The 20,685-nt window shown below is 38.6% G+C and overlaps 1 protein-coding gene across 2 annotated transcripts; it reads right to left on the bottom strand.

Annotated features, from left to right (window-relative positions):
- Positions 1-1,145: 1,145 nt before the first annotated feature.
- LOC131232632 (methionine aminopeptidase 1A-like) lies at positions 1,146-20,349 on the bottom strand. 2 transcript variants are annotated; one of them, XM_058229004.1, is made up of 17 exons: positions 20,161-20,349; positions 19,811-19,925; positions 18,378-18,428; positions 17,547-17,732; positions 15,678-15,753; positions 15,279-15,326; positions 15,119-15,163; positions 14,850-14,949; positions 13,313-13,364; positions 13,186-13,227; positions 8,675-8,736; positions 8,492-8,590; positions 4,824-4,897; positions 4,658-4,727; positions 4,387-4,452; positions 4,218-4,306; positions 1,146-1,340 (listed from the first exon to the last, which is right to left on the bottom strand). In XM_058229004.1, the coding sequence occupies exons 2-17, from the start codon at positions 19,882-19,884 to the stop codon at positions 1,263-1,265; spliced, it is 1,212 nt and encodes a 403-aa protein (XP_058084987.1). In that variant the 5' UTR covers positions 19,885-19,925; positions 20,161-20,349; the 3' UTR covers positions 1,146-1,262. The 2 variants fall into 2 exon arrangements, with proteins under 2 accessions (XP_058084987.1, XP_058084986.1); XM_058229003.1 differs by lacking the exon at positions 20,161-20,349 and having other exon boundaries at positions 19,811-20,103.
- Between the last annotated feature and the right edge of the window lie 336 nt (positions 20,350-20,685).

The raw sequence follows: 20,685 nt of genomic DNA, 5'->3' as shown, positions 1-20,685 counted from the left end.
ATTGGGATTTGAGTTTGTACAAGTGGGGTCCATGGTTGAGTGATCCAGACTATTGGTCTGCTGGGTCTTACTGTGTCTGTGCAATGACTGCTCCAAAATTATCCTTCACAGGAATCCTCCTTTTTCTATTCTTCTTTTTTTGGAAGGACAATATGACCTTTCAATTTATGGCCTGCAAATAGATAGCTAAGAAGAGAGCACTGATCCACATCCAAAAGAAAAAAGGGATCGTGATACTAGGATCTTCCAATCTCAGGTTATTGTTGCCTATGGAATGGATTAGATCAGGTGGTTTTGATAACTGAACCATGGATCCCACTTGTCCAAGTTGAAAACCCGATGGGTTACAGATACACAATCCCACAATACATGTATGGATCAATTCTAGGAACCAGGTCAGGTGGCCCCACCAAAACAGTACACATAAGACAAGGTCAAGCCAAGTTTTGTAGACCCAAGCCTGATCTAATAAAGGTTAAATCAGACCCAAGCCTGGGTCCATCTAAATGTTTCAACTGGCACATAACATCTCTCATCTTATCATCATAAATGGCAGGACCCGGACACTCAATCTCAGCCAACCAATTGAGTACTGTCCAGATCAACAGGGTTTAGGGCCACTCCCTGAAAGCCCAACAGGCTGACCTTAACCTGACACCCCTGTTCATGTTGCTAATTGATTGAGATGGCCTCTTGGATTTTTGGAAACCAAACTCAAGGGCTTAGCATCAATGAGATAGTTGATTGACTGCCCAGCAGTTCTGAATGGCAGTTGTGGGTTAGTGGCCAATCAATAGTGGTGCCCGCAGGATGCATGGTAAGGATCTCATCCTAGCATGCCGAATGCAATGGATCAGCTCCCACAATTACTTACACTGTTCTTATATATAATTTCACTACTAATTGAACGCAGGGCTCCCAAGGGTGCACACTGGAGCGGCCATGTTAAAGTGCTTTCGCTTCTTTATCATTAACACATCAGTTACGACAAAACTACTGTTGTCAGGATTGTATACACACCCAAAGGCAAAAGGCAGGGCAGACTACACTGAAATACAAGGCAGCAACTATGGTTTTAAAGTATCGATAATAAGTTTTGGACATGGTGCGCCAATCAGGAATGCATGGGGGGGATCACGATCCAATATGAAATGGACCTGCATTGCAGTTCATAATACATTATTGTGTAATATATTCGCCCATTGGTAAAATCTGATACAGAATAAATATATTAAACCGTATGTTTTTAACTTCCATATCAATCATGGTTTCAACCAAGAGAACACATTGGGTGATGAGGGCAGCCGTGCCGTCAGAACCTCTACACCAGTCTCCGTGACCTGCACAAGAACGTTGGTTATAGCTCCAGAATATCCAAAAATATGGTGCAAAAAAAAAGAAAAAAAAAAAAAAGAAAAAGAAAAAAAAGAAAAGGAAAAGAGCGTGCTATATATATATCCAGAACCTATTTCCATATAGGATGCTACAAGGGACTTGTGCGCATGAATGATGAGGGCATACAGCAACCAGAAACTCATACATACCCAACTACTTTGTAAATATTATTTCTCTACTATGATGCCCATGTTCAAATACACAATAGGAAAAAAAATAAAATAAATTAGAAAGGAATTTGCAGAGGAATGGATATCTCCCATAAAATCAGGTATCCTGATCAAATGGGCTGTTTGTACAATATCATGCTACTATTATTTGCAGCAAATCATTTGCTTCATCCTTTTTAATTGGTTTATTTGTTCATTTTTATTGTTATTATTAATTGAGAAATGCCCCAGTGCTCTCAGAGCACTATAAGTTATAGTGCTCCTGGATGCATTGGTTCACTTGGACAGTCCAATAGATCAATCTGAACTCTCCATCAAGTTCAGAACACATTTCATGGGCTACCATGCAAAAGTTACACCGATCTGAACTGTCCATCTAGTTCAGAACACATTTCATGGGCTACCATGCAAAAATTACACTGATCGGATGATTCAATCCATCCTTGATTTGGCCTTATTTTCTAAAGCCATCCATTTTCAAAGCCGTGGCTGGGATGGTTGCAATTGTTGAACAAAAGTGATTCTTAAGAATCATAAGCAATCCACGAACAAATAAATGGATCAAAGTGTTGATTGGACCTATACTTGTGTAAATGATCTTGACCGTCCATATTAAAGCTATTCATTAAATGGTTCGTATTTGTAAGATTGACATGATATTTGCAGGGCAGCCCATGAAATGTGCACTGAAACTAATGAATAGTCTAGATCAATGGACTGGACTAAGTGTCACACTGCAACTAGGAGCACTATAACTTAACAGTGCTTTGAGAGGCACTGGAGCATCTCTCATTATTATTATCAGTTTACCTGTTGCTTCAGCTTGTCCTTCCAGAATTTTGGTTTGAACTGAAAACAGATGCATGACAATGGAGAATACGAAAACTTTTGCACTGAGGTCTGATCCAAATAACACTCTCCTTTCAATAATCACAAAAGGCATTGTTTAAGAGGCATTGTGTAGTGGGAGGAAAGTAATAACGTATAATCCAAATGTTAAGAAGCATATTTCCAGCAAACTACAGTGAGTTACCCTATAACTGTAGCATGCTTGTAGTCTAGCTACAAAGCTGCACAGATTATTTCAGACGGGCAAAGAATCCGTGTTGGGTTCATTCCGATACTGACAATCCATGGATTTGGACATGACACTTCTTGCTCTTTCATCCAGTTTTATCAAAATTTCACATAGCGTAAATGTACATCTAACCATTATTTTCAGGCTGCAAACAACGATGAAAACAAGTTTCATTTTCCAACCTTTTCAACAGAAATGTTCGTGCAGAAATTATCATATTAATCAGACACATGGACACAGAGCGTGTCCCATCTGCAGATAATGTTTTGGGGGATTTTCCAAACCAGACATTCTATACCAGTATCAGATTCCATAGTATGTCCCTGTAATCATGCAAATTGGATTAGACTTCTGTGTGCATTATAGATTCTTAATCCAACAGCATTCAGCTCGCTTGGGAATGCTGAAAGATAGCCCTACATTACTTCACTGGTCTTTATATCCCTTCAGAGTCCATACCTTCTAAATTTTCTCAAGAAACAAGACCAATGTGCTTGTTTTGACAGTATCATCGTTTTAGAAAGGAGAAGAAGGGGTGACCAATGTTTTAAATATCGATGATATTGGCTAATATATCCCACGATATATCTTGCATCGCACCTGTGCGATACGAAATGCACAAGTAGTGCCAATTAATCTCACATGTTTGATCCGGTGAGCATTTTCAATTTCTGATCCCTTTTTTGTTGTTGAAATTATGTTAAATCAGTGTCAAATGGCTATAAATCCATTGGTTCTTCATGTGTTGCATGAAAAATCATGGAGTTGGAGCTTTGATTTCGATATCCATTGGTTCTTCATGTTCTCCATGTTTTTTTTTTCCAGAAATTTTCCTTCAACCAACTGTCAATTTGGACTAATTTCAAAGTAATTGGGAGTATTTGATGAAATGATCATCACATACACTCTAATTTTGAAATTTGGGAGTATGTGGTCCGATTTGGGGAAAATTAAAAAATTTCTCAATCTCCCAAATTGCTTGCAATGTTGCACTCCAAACATGAAATCAAGCATGTATGAGGGCTGATATACTGTTTTGTTAAGTTCATGTCAATTTTTGGAAAGTAAAAATCAATTTTTAATAAAAAATTATTTTTTCTTCGAAAATTGCCTTCAATCAGCTGTCCATTGAGACCAATTTTGAAGTATTTAGGAGTGTTTGATGAAATGATCATCACATACACTCTAAATGTTAGGCATTCAATTTGAATATAGTTGCATTGGTTCATCAAACAACGCATAGCTTAGAACCCTATACAAAGGAAACCTATTATGTTTGCTTCTTTTTAGCTATGATTTAAAAGTGCGTATTAAGGTCTTTTTTAACAATCCATGAAGTTTCATTGAAAAATTCAACCATTTTCCCAATCTCAAAAAAGTGCGATAAATTATCCAATACAAACGATATATCCCATGCGATAACTGATACGTATCTGTATCCCAATGATGCGATACATAACGCAATACTGATATTTCAAATACTGGGTGACTAGTATAGGACCATTGTTAAAGTACATCTATAAATTTGGCTGGTCATACCAATAAAATAGATGTTAGCCAGAAATGTAACTTACCAGGAGAGTGTGCTCGAACTGAGCACTACGCTTGCCATCTTCAGTAACAACGGTCCATCCATCAGGCCATAACCGGTCACGCCAAACTCCTACAAAGGAAGCTTTTATCAGAATGCATTTAAAAAAGGTACTGAAATGCTAGACATTTGCTAAAATCTCAAAAGGATACCTGCACTGATCATGGGTTCAATTGTAAAGGTCTGCCCTGCTTTCATCACACCAACTGCTTTATTTCCTGCTATGGGTCAAGGAAACAGCTACCACAGCTAACAGCAGAAGTTGACAAGTGAGTGAAGAAGATATTAAGTAAACTACATGACCCACACATATATGATGGTGCCTAAGCTGAATTCAGCATTGCTCATGGGCTGATGGTCAGTAACAGAATGAAATACAAAGTCACATCTCCAAAAGTTTATTACTATTTTTAGAAAGGATACTTGCATAATGGGGAATATTTGGAGCACAATGAAACAGCTCCCCAATACCATGACCGCAGTATGATTTGACCTGATCATAAAAGATCTCCAGTGAGGACGTGTTAAAAAAATGCACCATGTCAAACCAAAGATTCCTTTATGTATTGCGAAAGGAAGACACAATTACCACAGAGAACCCTGACATCGTTGCATGTCGATTGATAACCTCCCCCACTTCACGAAACCGAACTCCAGGTTTAACTGAACATGATAAAGTACAAAAATACCAAAATCAATTTTCTTTTACAACATGCAATCAATACTTCACAGTACAGTATGGCAAACTGATCCAAAGAGGACCTGAAAATTTCCAGATCGCCACAAAGATACATTTTAATTCTGCAAAACCAAACAAGAAGTGAAATGTGCACATGAGAAGCTTGTTACGAACAAGATGCTCCAGTTGTTTTTTTTTTTGAAAGATGAAAATATTATTAAGGTCAAGAGGCAAAAAAGAAAGAAAAAAAAAAAAACTATACAACTCCACCTAGCAAACCAGCTCTACTTAGGCACTATGGACACCCAATCAGAAATACATGCAAGACCCAACTGAGAACACTCAACACAGAATTCTTCTTGTTATGAAGGGTCTGATTATTCCTTTTGAGCCAGATTGACCACAGAGAAGCCAGAAGTGCAATCCTCCATCTACGATTCTCAAAGGAACCCTCTCCTCCGCCATGCCAGGTTCTGAACGGGATATCAATTAACCCAGGCATCACCCAGGAAATGTTCGCCGCTCAGAAGATGCCAGACCAAACAAGATGCTGCAGTTCTTTATCAAAACCAAAAGACTGCACGGATGCAACTGTCCAAATACAATGCAAACCAAAATTCATTGCCTTGAACCTTTTCCATCTACAAGTGGCACAATTTTATGTATACCCCCATCATGATCAAGCCTTACTCCAACTAATTGGGGTCGGCTACACAAATCCTGTTCCACCTGAATGTTGGATTGTCAGGATTCATGAGAAAAAGTTGTGGCCAAAATTTGAAGCTGGCTGCCAACCTGACGCAACACTCCCAATAATTAGCTAATTTACATTGTTGTCAGTTATGATGACATACATCACAAAATGTTTCCTGGGTGCATTTCCAGAATTGCCACACAACCAGCATATTCCTAGCTAGGATGACATTTTCTTTCTGTGAGCTCTGCATTGGACTCCAATAAAGTGAGAATCATTGAGTTTCTATGTAAGTTCTAACACAGTTTGTAGAGACAGATTTTTCCACTACATCTTTCAAAATAAGTAAATAAATAAATAAAAATATTCAACAAAGACAGCTCTGTTGCCAGCAATTACTCCTTCTCGAATTCCAGAGGGGGATGGGAAATTATCTGTGTTAGGAACCTTGGGATTGGGATGTGGACGAATATGTGGACCTTCTTCATTGTCTGTCCACAATTTCTCTGGATATCTCTTCCCCTGACAAGCTGATCTGGAATCGTCATAGGTCCGGAAACTTTTCTGTTAAATCTTTATACACAGCCTTGATCCCCACTCCTGCTCCCACTTCACAGATCACTCCTTTCATCTGGAAGTATGCTGCTCCCCCAAAGTTCATATGCTTCGGCTGGCTCGCTGCCATGAACAGGATCCTCACAATCGATAACCTCAGGAAGCATGGGATGCAGATCGTCAATATATGCCCATGTTGCATGCGTAATGAAGAGACAGTCGATCATCTTTTCGTTCACTGCCCTTTCATCACTCTCATTTACTGGGACTTCTGGCCCAGATTCAACTTTACGGGGTGTTGTCTTAATTCTGCTGCGTCCCTGCTTGGTGTGTGGCATGGCCACAAAATCGGGAAAATCAAATCTAGAATCTCGAGAATAGCGATTATTGCAATTTGGTGGGCTGTTCGGAGGGAAAGGAATGATAGAGTCTTTAACGACTTGCAGTCTAATTCTAAATCTGTGGGATCCTATGCTAAGAAGCTGATTGTTGAATGGGTGTCTTGTGTGATGGGTTTAAAAGACTTTAATCTTATTTTCTTAGGTTTCTAGTTTTCCTTGTGGCTGCTACCTCAGCAGTTTTCTTGTATGCTCTTCTTGTTTTTAATGCATTTTCTTCGTCGCTTTTTTTTTTTTTTTAAATAAATAAAAATATTTCTCCACTACATTTCACTCATAATTTAATGGCTAGTGTTAATTCTTTCCATTGCTATAATAAAAGTTCTCATCATTATCACCACTATCTTCTTCTTCTTCTTCTTCTTCTTCTTTTTATTTTATTTTATTTTATAGCTAAAAGGAAAAGCAGCGAGTTAGGTAATCCCTTGCATTTCAAGTTGGTCATTGAACTCCAGCGTTGCATAGCTGTTATATTCTTCATAGAAGTATGAACGTTAAAGAACTTTGCAGTTTCACTGATCCTTCCAGATGACACTCAATCCATAAGATAGTTCTAACTTGGATACTACAATCATTGGTTCTAAGAATGGTGGGAAAGATATTCTTTTCTGCTTTTCTTTTTCTTTGTATAGATAAGTCAAAGGGACAAATGGGATGTAGGCTGACAGAGTAAGGAGCCTAGTAAGGAGACTTTGGAAAGTTCTATTTTCGTTTCTTTTCTGTCTTTTTCTTTTTCTTTTTCTTTCCTTCCTTTTTCTTTCTCTTGTTTCCTTTATTTATTTATTTATTTATTTTGGACTGAATGAGATATTTCATTAGAGAGTGACCGCTACATAGGGGTGCTTGGGTTGGGTTGGGTTGAGGGTCCACCAGAGCACAACCCAACCTGCAATCCGACCCCACCCGAATTCCAACCTGTGGTACCCAACCCGACCCAAATACATGTGATTCTGAATCGGACCTAACCCAAATCAAATTTGCTCAACCCAAACCCAACTAGAATTCAAATCGGGTTGGTGTTATCCAAGTACCCAAAACCCAACTTAAGGACCTTGGCAACCTGGCCCAACCAGTCCTATACTCAGGTTGGTTCAACCAGTTGCAGCCACATTGCTACAGGCATACAACAGCAAGAAAAACAAAATGGAATCAGAAGGAACTGGAATTGTCACAGAACTGCTTCCATGGATGAGGCTAAAGAAAAACAAATAGAAATCAAAAGGAACTGGGAATTGTTAAGGAACTGCCCTCCATGAAAGAGGAGGCTGCATTCTGCATAAGGGTAAGTCCTAAGATATGTCCAAATATGGTATATATCTTTGCTACTGGTTTTCCTGTATGTCGCTGATACATTCTTCTATTTCGTTTCATTCTTGTTGGCCAGCTTCTGGGTGTTGATCTCTCATTTCCCCCCTTTCTATTTAAATGGAATTTGCCATCCCTCCCCATAGGAACACACACAAAGAAAGGGCGGGGGCGGGGGTTCGTGCTTTTGATCTGGTTCAAGTGCAATTGAGCTTCTCACAAAGATGGGGCACATTTAATGGCAGCACACATAGTTGGCATCTATACCTTATCCTCTAAGGCATTTATCTCTAGTACCTCAAAATTCAGTCTGCTAGAATTTTGCTGTGCACAGATGAAATCTGTATGAAAGAAATTTCCCATCTCTTGTATCTTCCATTTTTTTGTCATCTAGAATCAATCATGTGGTGCTTTCTGAGCCACATAATTAAATATAGACATTACAATTACAACAATTATCTGTTGATTATTGGATATGAACAGGATTTACTTCAAGTTATTTAACCACAAGTTAAATATATGAACAATCTCATGAAGTTGGAATATAAGTTATATAACGGATATGATTTTCATATCAAAAATAAAAATAAATTGAAGATTATTTTCATATAAATTTCAATAAGTACCTATAGATATAGCTTTCTCCAAGCATTCATATGTACATTGGATCAGCTGTTTAGATGCTTCATCAACATTTCCCACAAAATATGTTTCATTAAGATCACCTGCACGTTTATTCACAGAAAGGTAAGGCACAATGTTTCCAGGTACACAGAGAAAAGGTTAAAATGGATGATAGCATTGCTTACCATGGACTCCTTTATAGTAGACAGTGACATCAATATTAACAATGTCACCATCCTCCAATCTCCTGTAACAAACAGGAATAATCAGGCAAGAGAATCAGATAAGTCAACATAAAACATCAAACAACCAACCTAAAGTGATGCAAGATGTGTGATCTAACCATTTGGATGCAAGAGATTATTAACGGATTAATCAAAATAAGTCAAATATAATAACATGCCATTCTACTATGATTAAAAGAGTTCCAAATAAATAATAAAATTCAGATTTACATTAAATCACAATCCCACACAGGAATAAACCACAGAAGCATGAAAATCTTAGGCCCAATGAGAGACTGGAACTCTCATGTTAGCATAGGTATGGTTCTAATTCAATGGAAGATTTGCAAAATTCTAGGATTTGGAAATTAGGGGGTTTTGAAGGTTATTGGGGCTAGGGTTTTACCAAATCAAAGAAGGAAGGGGGAAGAGGGTGTATGGCTGTCCGTACAGTCGTCCGTACGGTCTGTATGGACATGCGTAGACCGTATAGTCTTTGGTTTTGATCGATAGGGACTAATTATGGTTGTAGGATGGAAAATGAGACTGTGGAGTATGTTAAAGGGTAAGGAAGATTTTGGTTCTAAAGTGGAGAAATAGAAAAAAAAAAAAAAGAGAATGAAAAATACCTTTTAGAGAAGAATAAGATAGAGATGAAGAGTATAACTAGGCTTCACACATTCGGATCATACCAAGCAATCTCTTTTCACAAAAGAATCTCAAATCACATGAGAGAAAAGGCTTTTCCAGCAAAAGAGTCTTTTTTTTCATTCCATAATAATGGGCTAGGTCTGGACGTCCCCCCACTATATAGTCTCAATAAATGTGTTTTGACAAAAATACCCATACCTCACATGTCCCATAATGCAATAAGCTGAAAATAACTCGTCCTAAACTATAAATAACCATTAAAAACATAAAATCAGCTAATTCCAATACTAATGATCAAAGTGATCAAAGATCAAAATGATCCAACCGCCCAATCGAAGGATCCACAAGATCCAACGGTCCGATCGCCATGTCCTCATGATCCAACGGTCAAAACCCCTCAAATAAGCAGCCTACGTGCATCTTCATAGTGTAGGGTCTTCAAAGATGCACAATCATGCATGTGAGGTCCTCAAGTCCTCAATGTGGCCCACTTGGGCCTATGTATAAATCATCGAGCCAAAGTGAAGGCTAGGCCGATCTCCTCCTTTGGTATACTCTAAATGGTCGTACATCCTCATCATAAAGACTAAATCCATAACAATACAGGATCACCTAATATTCACCCCATTAAAAAGTGGGTTGTTGCAAAGGAGATGAGCAACCTTATACACGAGAAAAAGAAAAGAAACTCTGAATGGCATATTACTGAGAACAGGTTTGATCAATATAATCCAACCTCTGTTTCTTGCTACGGAGCCCACGAAGGAGTTGTGGATACTTCTATGTGAACATCAGATGCTAGATACCACAAGCGTTGGCTTGTTGTAGTTCAACACATTGTTGTGCATAGAACAGATTGACACAAGTCTTTGTTTTCTTTATTGAATCTTTTTTCTCAACATTTAATTTATATTGACAATGGTGTATTGATCAAATGTAATTCGATTGTGGATAAATAGATCTATTTGTCTATGTCCCACAAGTTTGTTTCTTTACTTCACTCAAATGAATCCAAAATATAAATACCCATCTCTCAAAGGTTCACTAATTACTTGACTATTGGCGCCTCTCTTTGTATGTGTTGTTCGGAAAGAGGACTCAATGATTATTCGTTCGCCGAAACCAGAAGTAAAGATTGTGGTAGATAGAGAACCCATAAAAACTTCTTTCAAGGAATGAATGAAGCCTTGAAACTAATTGATTAAAAAATATATTTTAAGACTTTGCTTTGTAACTCTCTGAATCACTACATATATTCCCTCTTGGGTTGTTTTGACCCAATCAATACAAACTCCCCGGATCCCCTTTAGGTTGATTTTATATACAAAGAAAAAGTTGGATGATTTAGAGTATCATTTCCGATTCGATCCCTTTGAATTCCATATTTGAAGTTGCAATTGGATCTATTCATTAAAAAGAATCAATTCGATACATTTCCTATGTACCTCAAATATCCCCTTCTCATAATGAGAAAATGCATATAAGCATATTCCGGTTTGGTCTGGTATGGAATGTATTTGTAATTTGATGATTGAGTTGATTCCATGATTATAAGTTCATAACCCCAGCCCATTCCCATTTTGGTGGAGATTCGTTCACAGGTACAACCTTTGTAATTTCATGGTCTAACTGTGGATTGGCAAATTCCTATTTGGAAGTAGCCAGAGGAAAAGAAAGAAAAAGCAATTCCTGTAGTAGCGACGATCAAAATGGGAGCAACCTTAATCTAAAGAATAAATATATTGACTCCTACAACTCAATAGTTTCCACTTCATCCTCCACACCTCATCCCAGAGATGTTTAGCCAGCTTAGCAATGCAAAGAGGGAGACCAAGGTAGAAGGAAGCTTCCTTGACCTACACCCAAATAAACTAGCCAAGGCAACAACCTTGATTTTAGACAAGCAAAGTCTGCGCTCTTTGGCCCTGGACCTAACATGGGATTACACATATAATGGTTAGAGCGGATCTCACATACATAGGTGGGCCCCATAAAAAATCATTGGGTCGATAATGTTTTTTATTTAATATATTACTCAAATGATGTGGTATGTGAAAATCCACTTCAACCATTAGATGTGTAATCTCACTTTGGGCCCAAGGCAAAAAAATTAGGTTGACTTGTGATTCAGGTGGGCCACACCAAAGGAAACAGTTGATAAAGAGACATTTGCCCTTGATTTTTACAAGGCCCACCCTTGATGATTATATAAGTCCACTCTAACCATTAGATGCCACAACAAAATTTAGAGATGGGACCCAAAAATCAACTCCATCTGTGATTCACATGAGCCACACTGAGGAAAATGGTTTGAAGGGTAAGCATTGCCTATACATTGTTTCCAATCGTGTGGTCCACCTAAATCACGGATGGGGCTGACTTTTGGGCCCTGGACCTAACAAGAGGTGACACCTCATGAACGGTTTGAATTTGACATAAAAACATGGTGGGGCCCACCGAGTAGCAAACCCCATGTATGGGGCTGACATGTGTGGTGACATGGTGTGGATTCAATCAGGTTGAGACCAGACAGTTTCATCGGTCTTTTTTGTAGGGCCCACCTCGATGTATGTGTTGTATAGCCATGTTGTCCATCTGTTTTACCAGAAGATCCAAATCTAAGGTGGGCCACACTACAAGAAACACTGGTAGTTGACCATTAAAAACTTTTTGGGGGTCGCAAAAGTTTCATATCAAGTTGCTATTTGTGTTTTCCCTTCATCTATGTTTGTGTGACATCATCAATAGGTTGGATGGCAAATAAACATTACGGTGGACCCTAGGAAGTTTTTAATGGTGGGCGTTCTATGATCACTGTTTACTGTGGTGTGGCCCACCTGTGATTTGGATTGGCCTCATTTTTGGGAATATGCCCTAAAATTAGCTGGCAAACATGGACAGTGTGGATATACAACACATACACCGAGGTCGGCCCCATAGAAAAGACCTTGAAACCCATGCCGAGACCTCTTTATTTTGTATCAGAGAGAGAGAGAGAGAGAGTGGCACATAGTTTTTTTTTTTTTTTTTTTTACATCCTCTCTCTCTCTCTCTCTCTCTCTCTCTCTTGTTTAATTCTCCTCTCTCAAAAAATGGATTTTTTTTTTTTTGGACTTCCACAAGAGGGGTGAGCTGTTTGGAAATATCATCGATACCAAAATGTATCAATAGTGTCATCGATACATTGTAATAAAAACAAAGGGCCAGCTGCGATAAATTGGGATATATCGCAATATCGGTGATATATAGCGAGATCATATGATATTCACTGCGTTATCAGAAATTTCAGACACTAACTGGGCATATCGTATCACTGGAGTGCAATGATGATAATATCGGCCGATATCATCGATATTGCAAACACTGCCGATAAGAGACAAAGGGATTATTTACAATAACAAGGGATGAGCTAATTTCAGTATTGTTTGAATAAAAACTATGAACCACATAACTTTATCAGGTCCACCATATAAGAACACTAATTCAGTTCCATACATAAACAATAACCTGAAAGATCTTAGTGTGAAAATGATCGAAAAATCCCCAAAAGTACAGTACATTGTCCAAATATTACGCCAAGAGAAAATAATGTCCAACATGCTAACATCTTTACTACACTCGGTAAATATACAAGTATAAAGTATGTCAAAGGATGCCACTCCCCCTTTCCCCACACACAAAAAAAGGGAGAATTAAGTGTCATGTCTATCAACATAATTAAGTGAATCAAATGAAATCAGCATGTGATTGAAAATCTTATCAGCGCATGACCAGTAATTTGGAAAATTGTAACATGAAAATCAACTAAACATGAAATAAACCTGGCATCTGGGATTCCGTGGCAGATAACCTCATTAACCGACCTGCATACAGATATAAGAAGCATAAAATCACTCCCTTCCTCCTACAAAAGCCAATTTAAAGATGATACAATGAAAAAGTACCTACGTGCAGCAAGACTTTGGGAAAAATTTATAATTTAGTGGAGATGGATATGCTCCTGTAAAGTGATGAGGAGACCCAAAGAATTAGCAAGCAATGTTGTGATAACTGAACACAGCTTATGTTCAACAATAACCATAATAGCAGATGAGCAAGAAAAGAATTGGGATTTTGAGATAGAAAATATTAAGATGACAGAAGAAGAAGAAGAGTGGTTAAAAGTTTACTAAGGTGCCAAACTTGTAAATCAGAAACATGTCCAGTGGCATGTCTGATTTTGTGCTAAAGTTTATCTGCTCTCATAGTTTCTTTTTTCTTTTTTTCTTTTCTAAATCAGTAACGACTACTTTATTGAGAGAAAAGAATAAGAACCATCCACCAACACAACCATACCAGGGGATAGTGTCAATCCGTAACTATAAACACCTTAAGGTAAACCATTATCAAGAGTCAGGCAGTCAGCCTCTTTAGGGATGGTTAATGGTAACTTTCCTCGTAGCATTTGTCAATCAAAGCAATCAACATTCTCAATCAGAGCTCCAGTAACCTCTGGGTGGAAGGATTTGCTTTATCTTTCTACCCTTTAAAACCTCCCAGCATTAATGTGGCAACAAACTCGCCACATTTTATTTTCATTTGATTACATTTTCTTTTATTTAGTCATTTAGTACAGCCATTTATCTAGCCGAAATTCCATTTGGAAAATTTGATCCTGAACCAAATACAGACCATGTATTAACATGGGCAGGGAAGGGTACCTAACACCATCACTTCCCCATCACTGAGGCCCTTGCCCAGATTTTTAGATTCAAGACCATGCAATTGGAGTCAAAATATCCAACTTGAGTTCTTTCATATGGAAAATAAACTCCATGGAATTCCAACCACCCTTGGGATCCAAAGAATGGCAGCTTTGGAATTCTACGCCTCTAATTTTCCAGTGAGTTGGCCATTTTATTTCATAACATGCTATGACCTAGTGAGGTTGATTCCCTGTCTGCCACCACTCCATTCATTTTCCATCTTCCTTTTTTCTTCCAAATAATCATGAAGATGAACCCAGCCTCTCTACAGATCAATCTGACACTCAAAGCTTTAGGAGACAAATAAGAAGGCAAAATAAAGGAAAATGCAATCTACTTCTGCTTCTGCAGAAAGGTAGGAGTCATTCTGAAGTCTCCAAAGTTTTGTAAATCAACATATGCAATTTGGAAGAGTGACACAAGTTGAGGTATGTATTTACACCGCTAGCCTTGTAGTCTGTCTGAATTTTGACAAAAGAAATAAAATAAAAAGGACTGACAAATACCAACTCAACCAAACTCTAATCTGACCAGGAGTTTCATTATAGTTCACAGTTCACTTATGAGGGAAGGATGAATAATAATGGGATTCTAGCCACTGTTTCAAGCTTCAGCAGAGCAAGATTAAGGCCTCTATCTAACACACTCCATCACCCATTGCATACAAGTTTTAGAAACCAGCAAGGCGGGACAGGTTTAAAAATCACACTATGATGACATGGCCAAAGAAGACAACTAACCAGCAGCAATTGTTGCCTCATGGACCACCTCATCAATTTCATCAGTTGTCACTCCAGGTTGAATTGCACGAGCAGCTGCATCCAGAACCTCCCTTGCAATCTGAAGATAATTTTAGTAGGGAACGGAGTTCCGCATGCAACTCTCAAATGAATTCAAGTAAATATACCAGCATTTAAGCTATTCAATAAATCTGTCCCTGTGAATAAAGCACAGGTACTAACCTCATCCAACATAGGCAAAAAACTAAAACTGTAAATCAAATACTTACTCGACAAGTTTCTCGCATTCTCTCAATCTGCTCCAATGTTTTGATCTTTGAAGATAACCAGGAAAGTAAAGTTATCTCCTCATCTAGTCAATATCCAACTCATTTTTACCAGGATATCTGGTACAATGAATCCAAAAGCAGTTTCTAAGTCCAACCTTACCTCCACGACATTCTGCAGGTCACTATTGAGCTCAATCTTTGGGATGCCCTGCCAGTTACAAATCAGTCAGATCAGAACAAACCAACAAAACCGAATAACTCCTTGTCATGTCTATAGGGGAACATAGGCACGTGCACGTGCTCACAGCAATCCTAGCATCAACATAAAGTTGTCCACATGCATCCATAACAGAAGGGCACAATGACAGAGCAAAATGCACCCGTCCATCTACTAATTTTTGCTTGGAAGAATGCAAGAAAAGGAACATTTGCATGCATAAACATGTATGTGCCATATACAGATGTGCTCACAGACAACAAGGCCAACATCATACTCATCTTCTTCTACTCCTACCTCTGCTAAATCATCAAAATGGTAGCTAATTGAATTAGGACTCACATCAATGGTCCAATCGGGTTTGTCAATGTTTGCAGGAACAATACGTCGACTTGATATGGGATATTGTCTTAGAGGTCTGCACACAAACACAAAAGAAACTCTAGTCTTAAGGTGACATGAAAAAAAAAACTATATTCTGAGCTCCACAAAATTATAATGCGGTAAAAGTAAAGTGTAAAAAAAGTCCCTAGTGTGATGAAACACTAGATTAAGAAATGAAAAGATACCTCACAGTACATGTAAGAAAATTATGCAAACTAGCATTGCAACTGGGCTTGGCCAAGCCAGGTCCAAGTCCAGCCACTTTTGGTAGGGTTTGGGCTGAGCTAGAGGCCTGTGGTTTGGACCTCAGCATGAGTTTGGGTGCGTAACTAGTTGGGTGGACCTGGGTTTGCATCTTGCAAAAAGTGCAAACAGTAGGCTGGGCTCATCCCAACCAAAATGTTTATTTTGATCAGTCCCAAGCCAACTTAACATTGGTGGACAGAGTATTGGTTGGTGTGCTGAGTGCAGTCTGAGCCTGAATTTTAGCTCACAGGCTGGCTGCAATGAGCCTGGACTCAGAAGCAAAGCTCAAGGGCAGGACACGGACATACTCTGGTCCTGCCCAGCATGGTTACAACCCTAGTACCAAGCACTGATGCATATTGGAAAACATAACTCACTAAAAAAACAAAAACAAAAACAAACTCCAATAAAACGATTATGGAAGAAAGATCTAGATGTGGAAAAAAATACTGTGAATTTTATAACTAATTTAAAATATTTTTCTGGGTAAGAGAAATTTACTAAGAGAAAAAAAATACAACTCTCAATTTTTATTTTTATTTTCTGAAATCTGTTCCTCTTACTCTCCTTTCATCACATGTGTGACACATGCGGGGGTCCACCTTATGGACACTGTGCGTCTCCCTTGGCCCTACTCCAAGGGTTAATGTGTGGACTCTCACCTCTCCTTCATCTGGGATGGATTTGGGAGAAAACTCCTAGGTTGGAATACAACATCGACAAAACAACAGTTCATTGGGCAGGGCTTTTGATAAGGTAAATCCTAACCATTGGTCTTAGATTTTTCTTCTTTAGAAACTTAAGAATATCGAAATGAATAATATTAGGACTGTAAAATCTAACATCTGGGTTTTAAGAACTTTTATATTCCGCCATATTTTTACCCTTAAAAAATCCACTTCGTTTAAAAAATCCCAACTTATAGTCATTTCCATTGTCCATTGCAATAACAATCAAGAAAGCATAAACTCCCAAATGGACAAAATAGAAGATAGACCAAGTGCCATTTAGCTCTATCAACTGCTGCAACAAAGAATAAGACACCCTACTCTCCTATAATCCCATCTCATGCTTTGTTTTGTTAACAACAACATGAAAATGCAGTTCTCAACCTAGACGCAAAGTCCTTTATCTTATTGCAAAGGCAGGCAAGGCGCCAGAGTTTTCTGTATCCTAATCCAAGGAATGAATCTAGAACCATCTTCAACAATGAGAGCACATAGCAAGAGCTAGTTGCAATCTGAAACCCTCCCTAAAACATTACCAAGCAGACAGGTGTTGGACGTTATCAAAATGCACACATGTCATTGGCTTCAAGTAGTTGGACACCATCAAAAAAGACCTCCAACATATTAGCTGAAAAAAAGTCATTCATCCAAGACGCTGTCACATACATCATACATGCTTCCTAGGAGTCTGAATAACAACAACCCCTTGAGAAATGGACATCGTCTAACTGAAATTTATCATCATAACTACCATGGAGAATAGCAATAAGTCCATAAGGAGTTGAAGACTAGCTGAGATAAAGGCTGCCTTTTTTGTTTTGTTTTGAGGAATAAGGATATCAGTGTTAAATACCCTGTCCAATAAAAATGGGGAAGTTTGGATGTTCGAGCCTGGCCTTTTTTTAAACAATAGAGCCAGCCCTCGTTAAGCGCTGCCGAAATTTGTTCATCTGGAGTACTTGCTGTAAGTCTGGACAACTTTGACTTCAAGTGCACCGTCTTGTGTGAGCTCCATGACGCCTTGAAGCAATCCTGGGAGCTGCCATCAAACAGTACATAAGTATAGAAAATAACTGGAAAATCAAATGATAGAATTTCAGACAAATTCAGAAAAAATCCAAATCGTCTAGATGAGTTGGTACAAGAGAAAAAGAAAAGGTGAAGAACAAGAAAGGATTGCAATTTGAACTATGGTCCTGGGCAATAGTGCATGTATGTTGAATCCAATCACAAATACAGATCTCTTTCATCACTCTTAACTGAAACGAGGAAATGCGAACACTGACATGAATAAACATCGTCCTGCTTCCAAGTTCCAAACATGATCAACTAAACTTCTTTTCTTTCATTCTTTTTTTTCTTTTTTTTTTGAGAATAAAAGGATCGACTAAGCTTTCTATAATGAAGAAACAAACATTAATAATTGAGTGTGTGAATGCATCATAATTCAAAAGCAGTCTGCCCCATGAACCTGCCTGTCATACATATAAGGCTAGCTATCAATAGATTATAAAATAGGCATAAAACACAAAAGGAACAAATTTGAACAATATTAGATTGTAAAGATGTTGGCAGAGCTATGACGCATAAATAGAACAAAGTCCGTCCCCCAATTTTTCTAAAAAATGAAGATTGAATACACAATGTAATACAAATTAATGCTACGCTAGAAATGGTTACAAACCAGAATACGGCACTTTCTCGAGGCAGCCTCAACTCTACACATTTGGGACAACTGCACATAGGAAAAGAAAAGGAAAGAATATGGTAAGCTCAAGAAAAAAGCACAAATACCTAACATTTTTCATAATAACATAGACATTGAGTTCTGAACCGTCACAATAAGTAGTGGATCACATGAATGTTATGCAATGCATGACTAATTGAAACACTATAGAATGCTCAAACTGAGGATATGCACAGTATGCTCAGGCTTTCAGTTTGCACAGTTCAGCCAGAGGTTCAGTAATCAAAACGTTAATGTGATGGGACCCACTGTGACGGCCCATACACCAAAAATCTTTGGCACGGGAAAATCCTAACCCTTCAAGAATAGCAATACAAAGAACACAATCAAAAGGTTTTTGAAACCATCATCTCGTGAGTAGAGTTACGAATTCATATGTCAGAAATTGAATGAGGCAACCACTCATGTGGAAGAAAATTTTCAAGAAACAAAACTAAAGAAATAGATGGTGCTTGAGGATTGGTTTGCAATCACTATTATTATCATTTTCACTGGAGAGGCATGAAAATGGAAGCAGCTATAGGAGAGGTCTTAGGGTTTTGAAATGAAAAACATGGAACAGAATGTCAGGGATCTCCCTTTAACCATGACTGCAAAATGAAATTGGACGAGCAAGGGCCTCCACTTGGGGATGGAAAGGGGTAGATGAGTTCCATTAGTCCCTACCAAAGGTTTCACTCAGAGTGTGTTTGGATGCACAATTGAATTGAATTACAAACATTACTTCAACCTAGCATCCCTCAAATTGTAACAACATTTCCAACTATTCATAGTGAGGAAGTAGCCCTCCAATTGTAAGTTTGTTCCTTTCAATTCCAACTTGAAAGTAACACAATTGCAATGTGGAGCCAAAACCCTTAGTGTAATAGAACACGATGGAAGAGGAGAGTGAAACATACAAACTGAACAAAACACATGGACAGCTGCCATATGCAAATTTTCCATTTGAGGAATTACATAGCCCGCAGCTTCGCACAGTATCCATTGGTTTTCAATTCTGACAAGTAGGGTCTATGGTTTTGTAATCTCCGCCACCAAGATTAGGAACCTTTTTCAGTCAAATGCACACCATTCTTGTAGTTCTCTTCTTAAGCATCAATCTATATGCAACAAATCCAAAGGTCGAAATTGTCCTATTGAGGAGATTTTTGGGGCATGGTCCATCTATGGTGGGACACAGCAGACCAACAATCTGGACCACATAACCATGGGCTTGTCACTACCGGAAACCTGTGTATACTCTGCAAAGATACAGGTCATGTGTCATATGGTTTCCGTTAACTGATGCATCCCATTTGGATATTAGCAGAACATAAATACATACATACATACATACATAGAACGTATCTAGCTGGCATAGAAGAACTTACTGAAGATGAGCAGGCTTGCCACAACGAGCACAAGACAAGGTTGATTCCGCCGATGCAATTGAGCCTCCGTCCATCGGATCGAATTCTTGTATTCTACAGCTTCCTTTTTTTTTTCCTTTAGAAGAAATAACAAATGAAAACAAAAGATGGAAATAAGTTATGAATGACTCAATCAATCGATCTCAGTTATGCAGTCAGAGGAGACTTCAAAAAGAAGGGAGAAAAAGAGGAGAAGAAATAAATGGAATAGACCAAAGGAATGAGAAAGAAAAAATAAAACATATGGATGTTTCTTGAAAGTAGAGAAGTAATAAGATTTTTGCAGCAAGAAAAAGGGAGAATTCGCGTACCTGTCTGGAATGGCGAAGATTCACTCCCGCTGTAGTTCTGGACTGTATCTATCGATATCAAATGCGTAAACAGCAGAGAAAGAAGGGGATGAACTCCTTTATAAGACCCCCGCACTAGCTTACGGCATGTTTTAGTATCGTCCGAAACCAGTACTTATCGCCTATACGCATCGGCGAATTACGATACGAACGCCACGCGGGGGGAGTGACGTCTCTACGGAGGTCTAGAGACTAAAAGAGTCCGAGCTGGGCATAAGTCGAGTCGGACCGAGTTAAGGCTGATTCGACTCGATCCGGTTTTGAAATAAGCCTGACCCAAACTCGACTTGACTCGGTACCGAGTCCAGCATACCTGAACTGATCTGAATCCAGGTCTGACCAGGACTAATAGACCGAGTCTGACCTGGTAAGAAGTATCGAGTCGGTTCGAGTTGGCACCGATTCAAATCAAGGGATGAGGGAGGGCGTGGAGAGGAGAGAGAGAAAGAGAGAGGAGGACGGTGGTGGGTAGCCGCCGGGCTTAAA

Source organism: Magnolia sinica, chromosome 18, assembly GCF_029962835.1.
Source record: "Magnolia sinica isolate HGM2019 chromosome 18, MsV1, whole genome shotgun sequence".
Taxonomy (NCBI): domain Eukaryota; kingdom Viridiplantae; phylum Streptophyta; class Magnoliopsida; order Magnoliales; family Magnoliaceae; genus Magnolia; species Magnolia sinica.
This window is presented reverse-complemented; position numbering and strand designations above follow the sequence as displayed.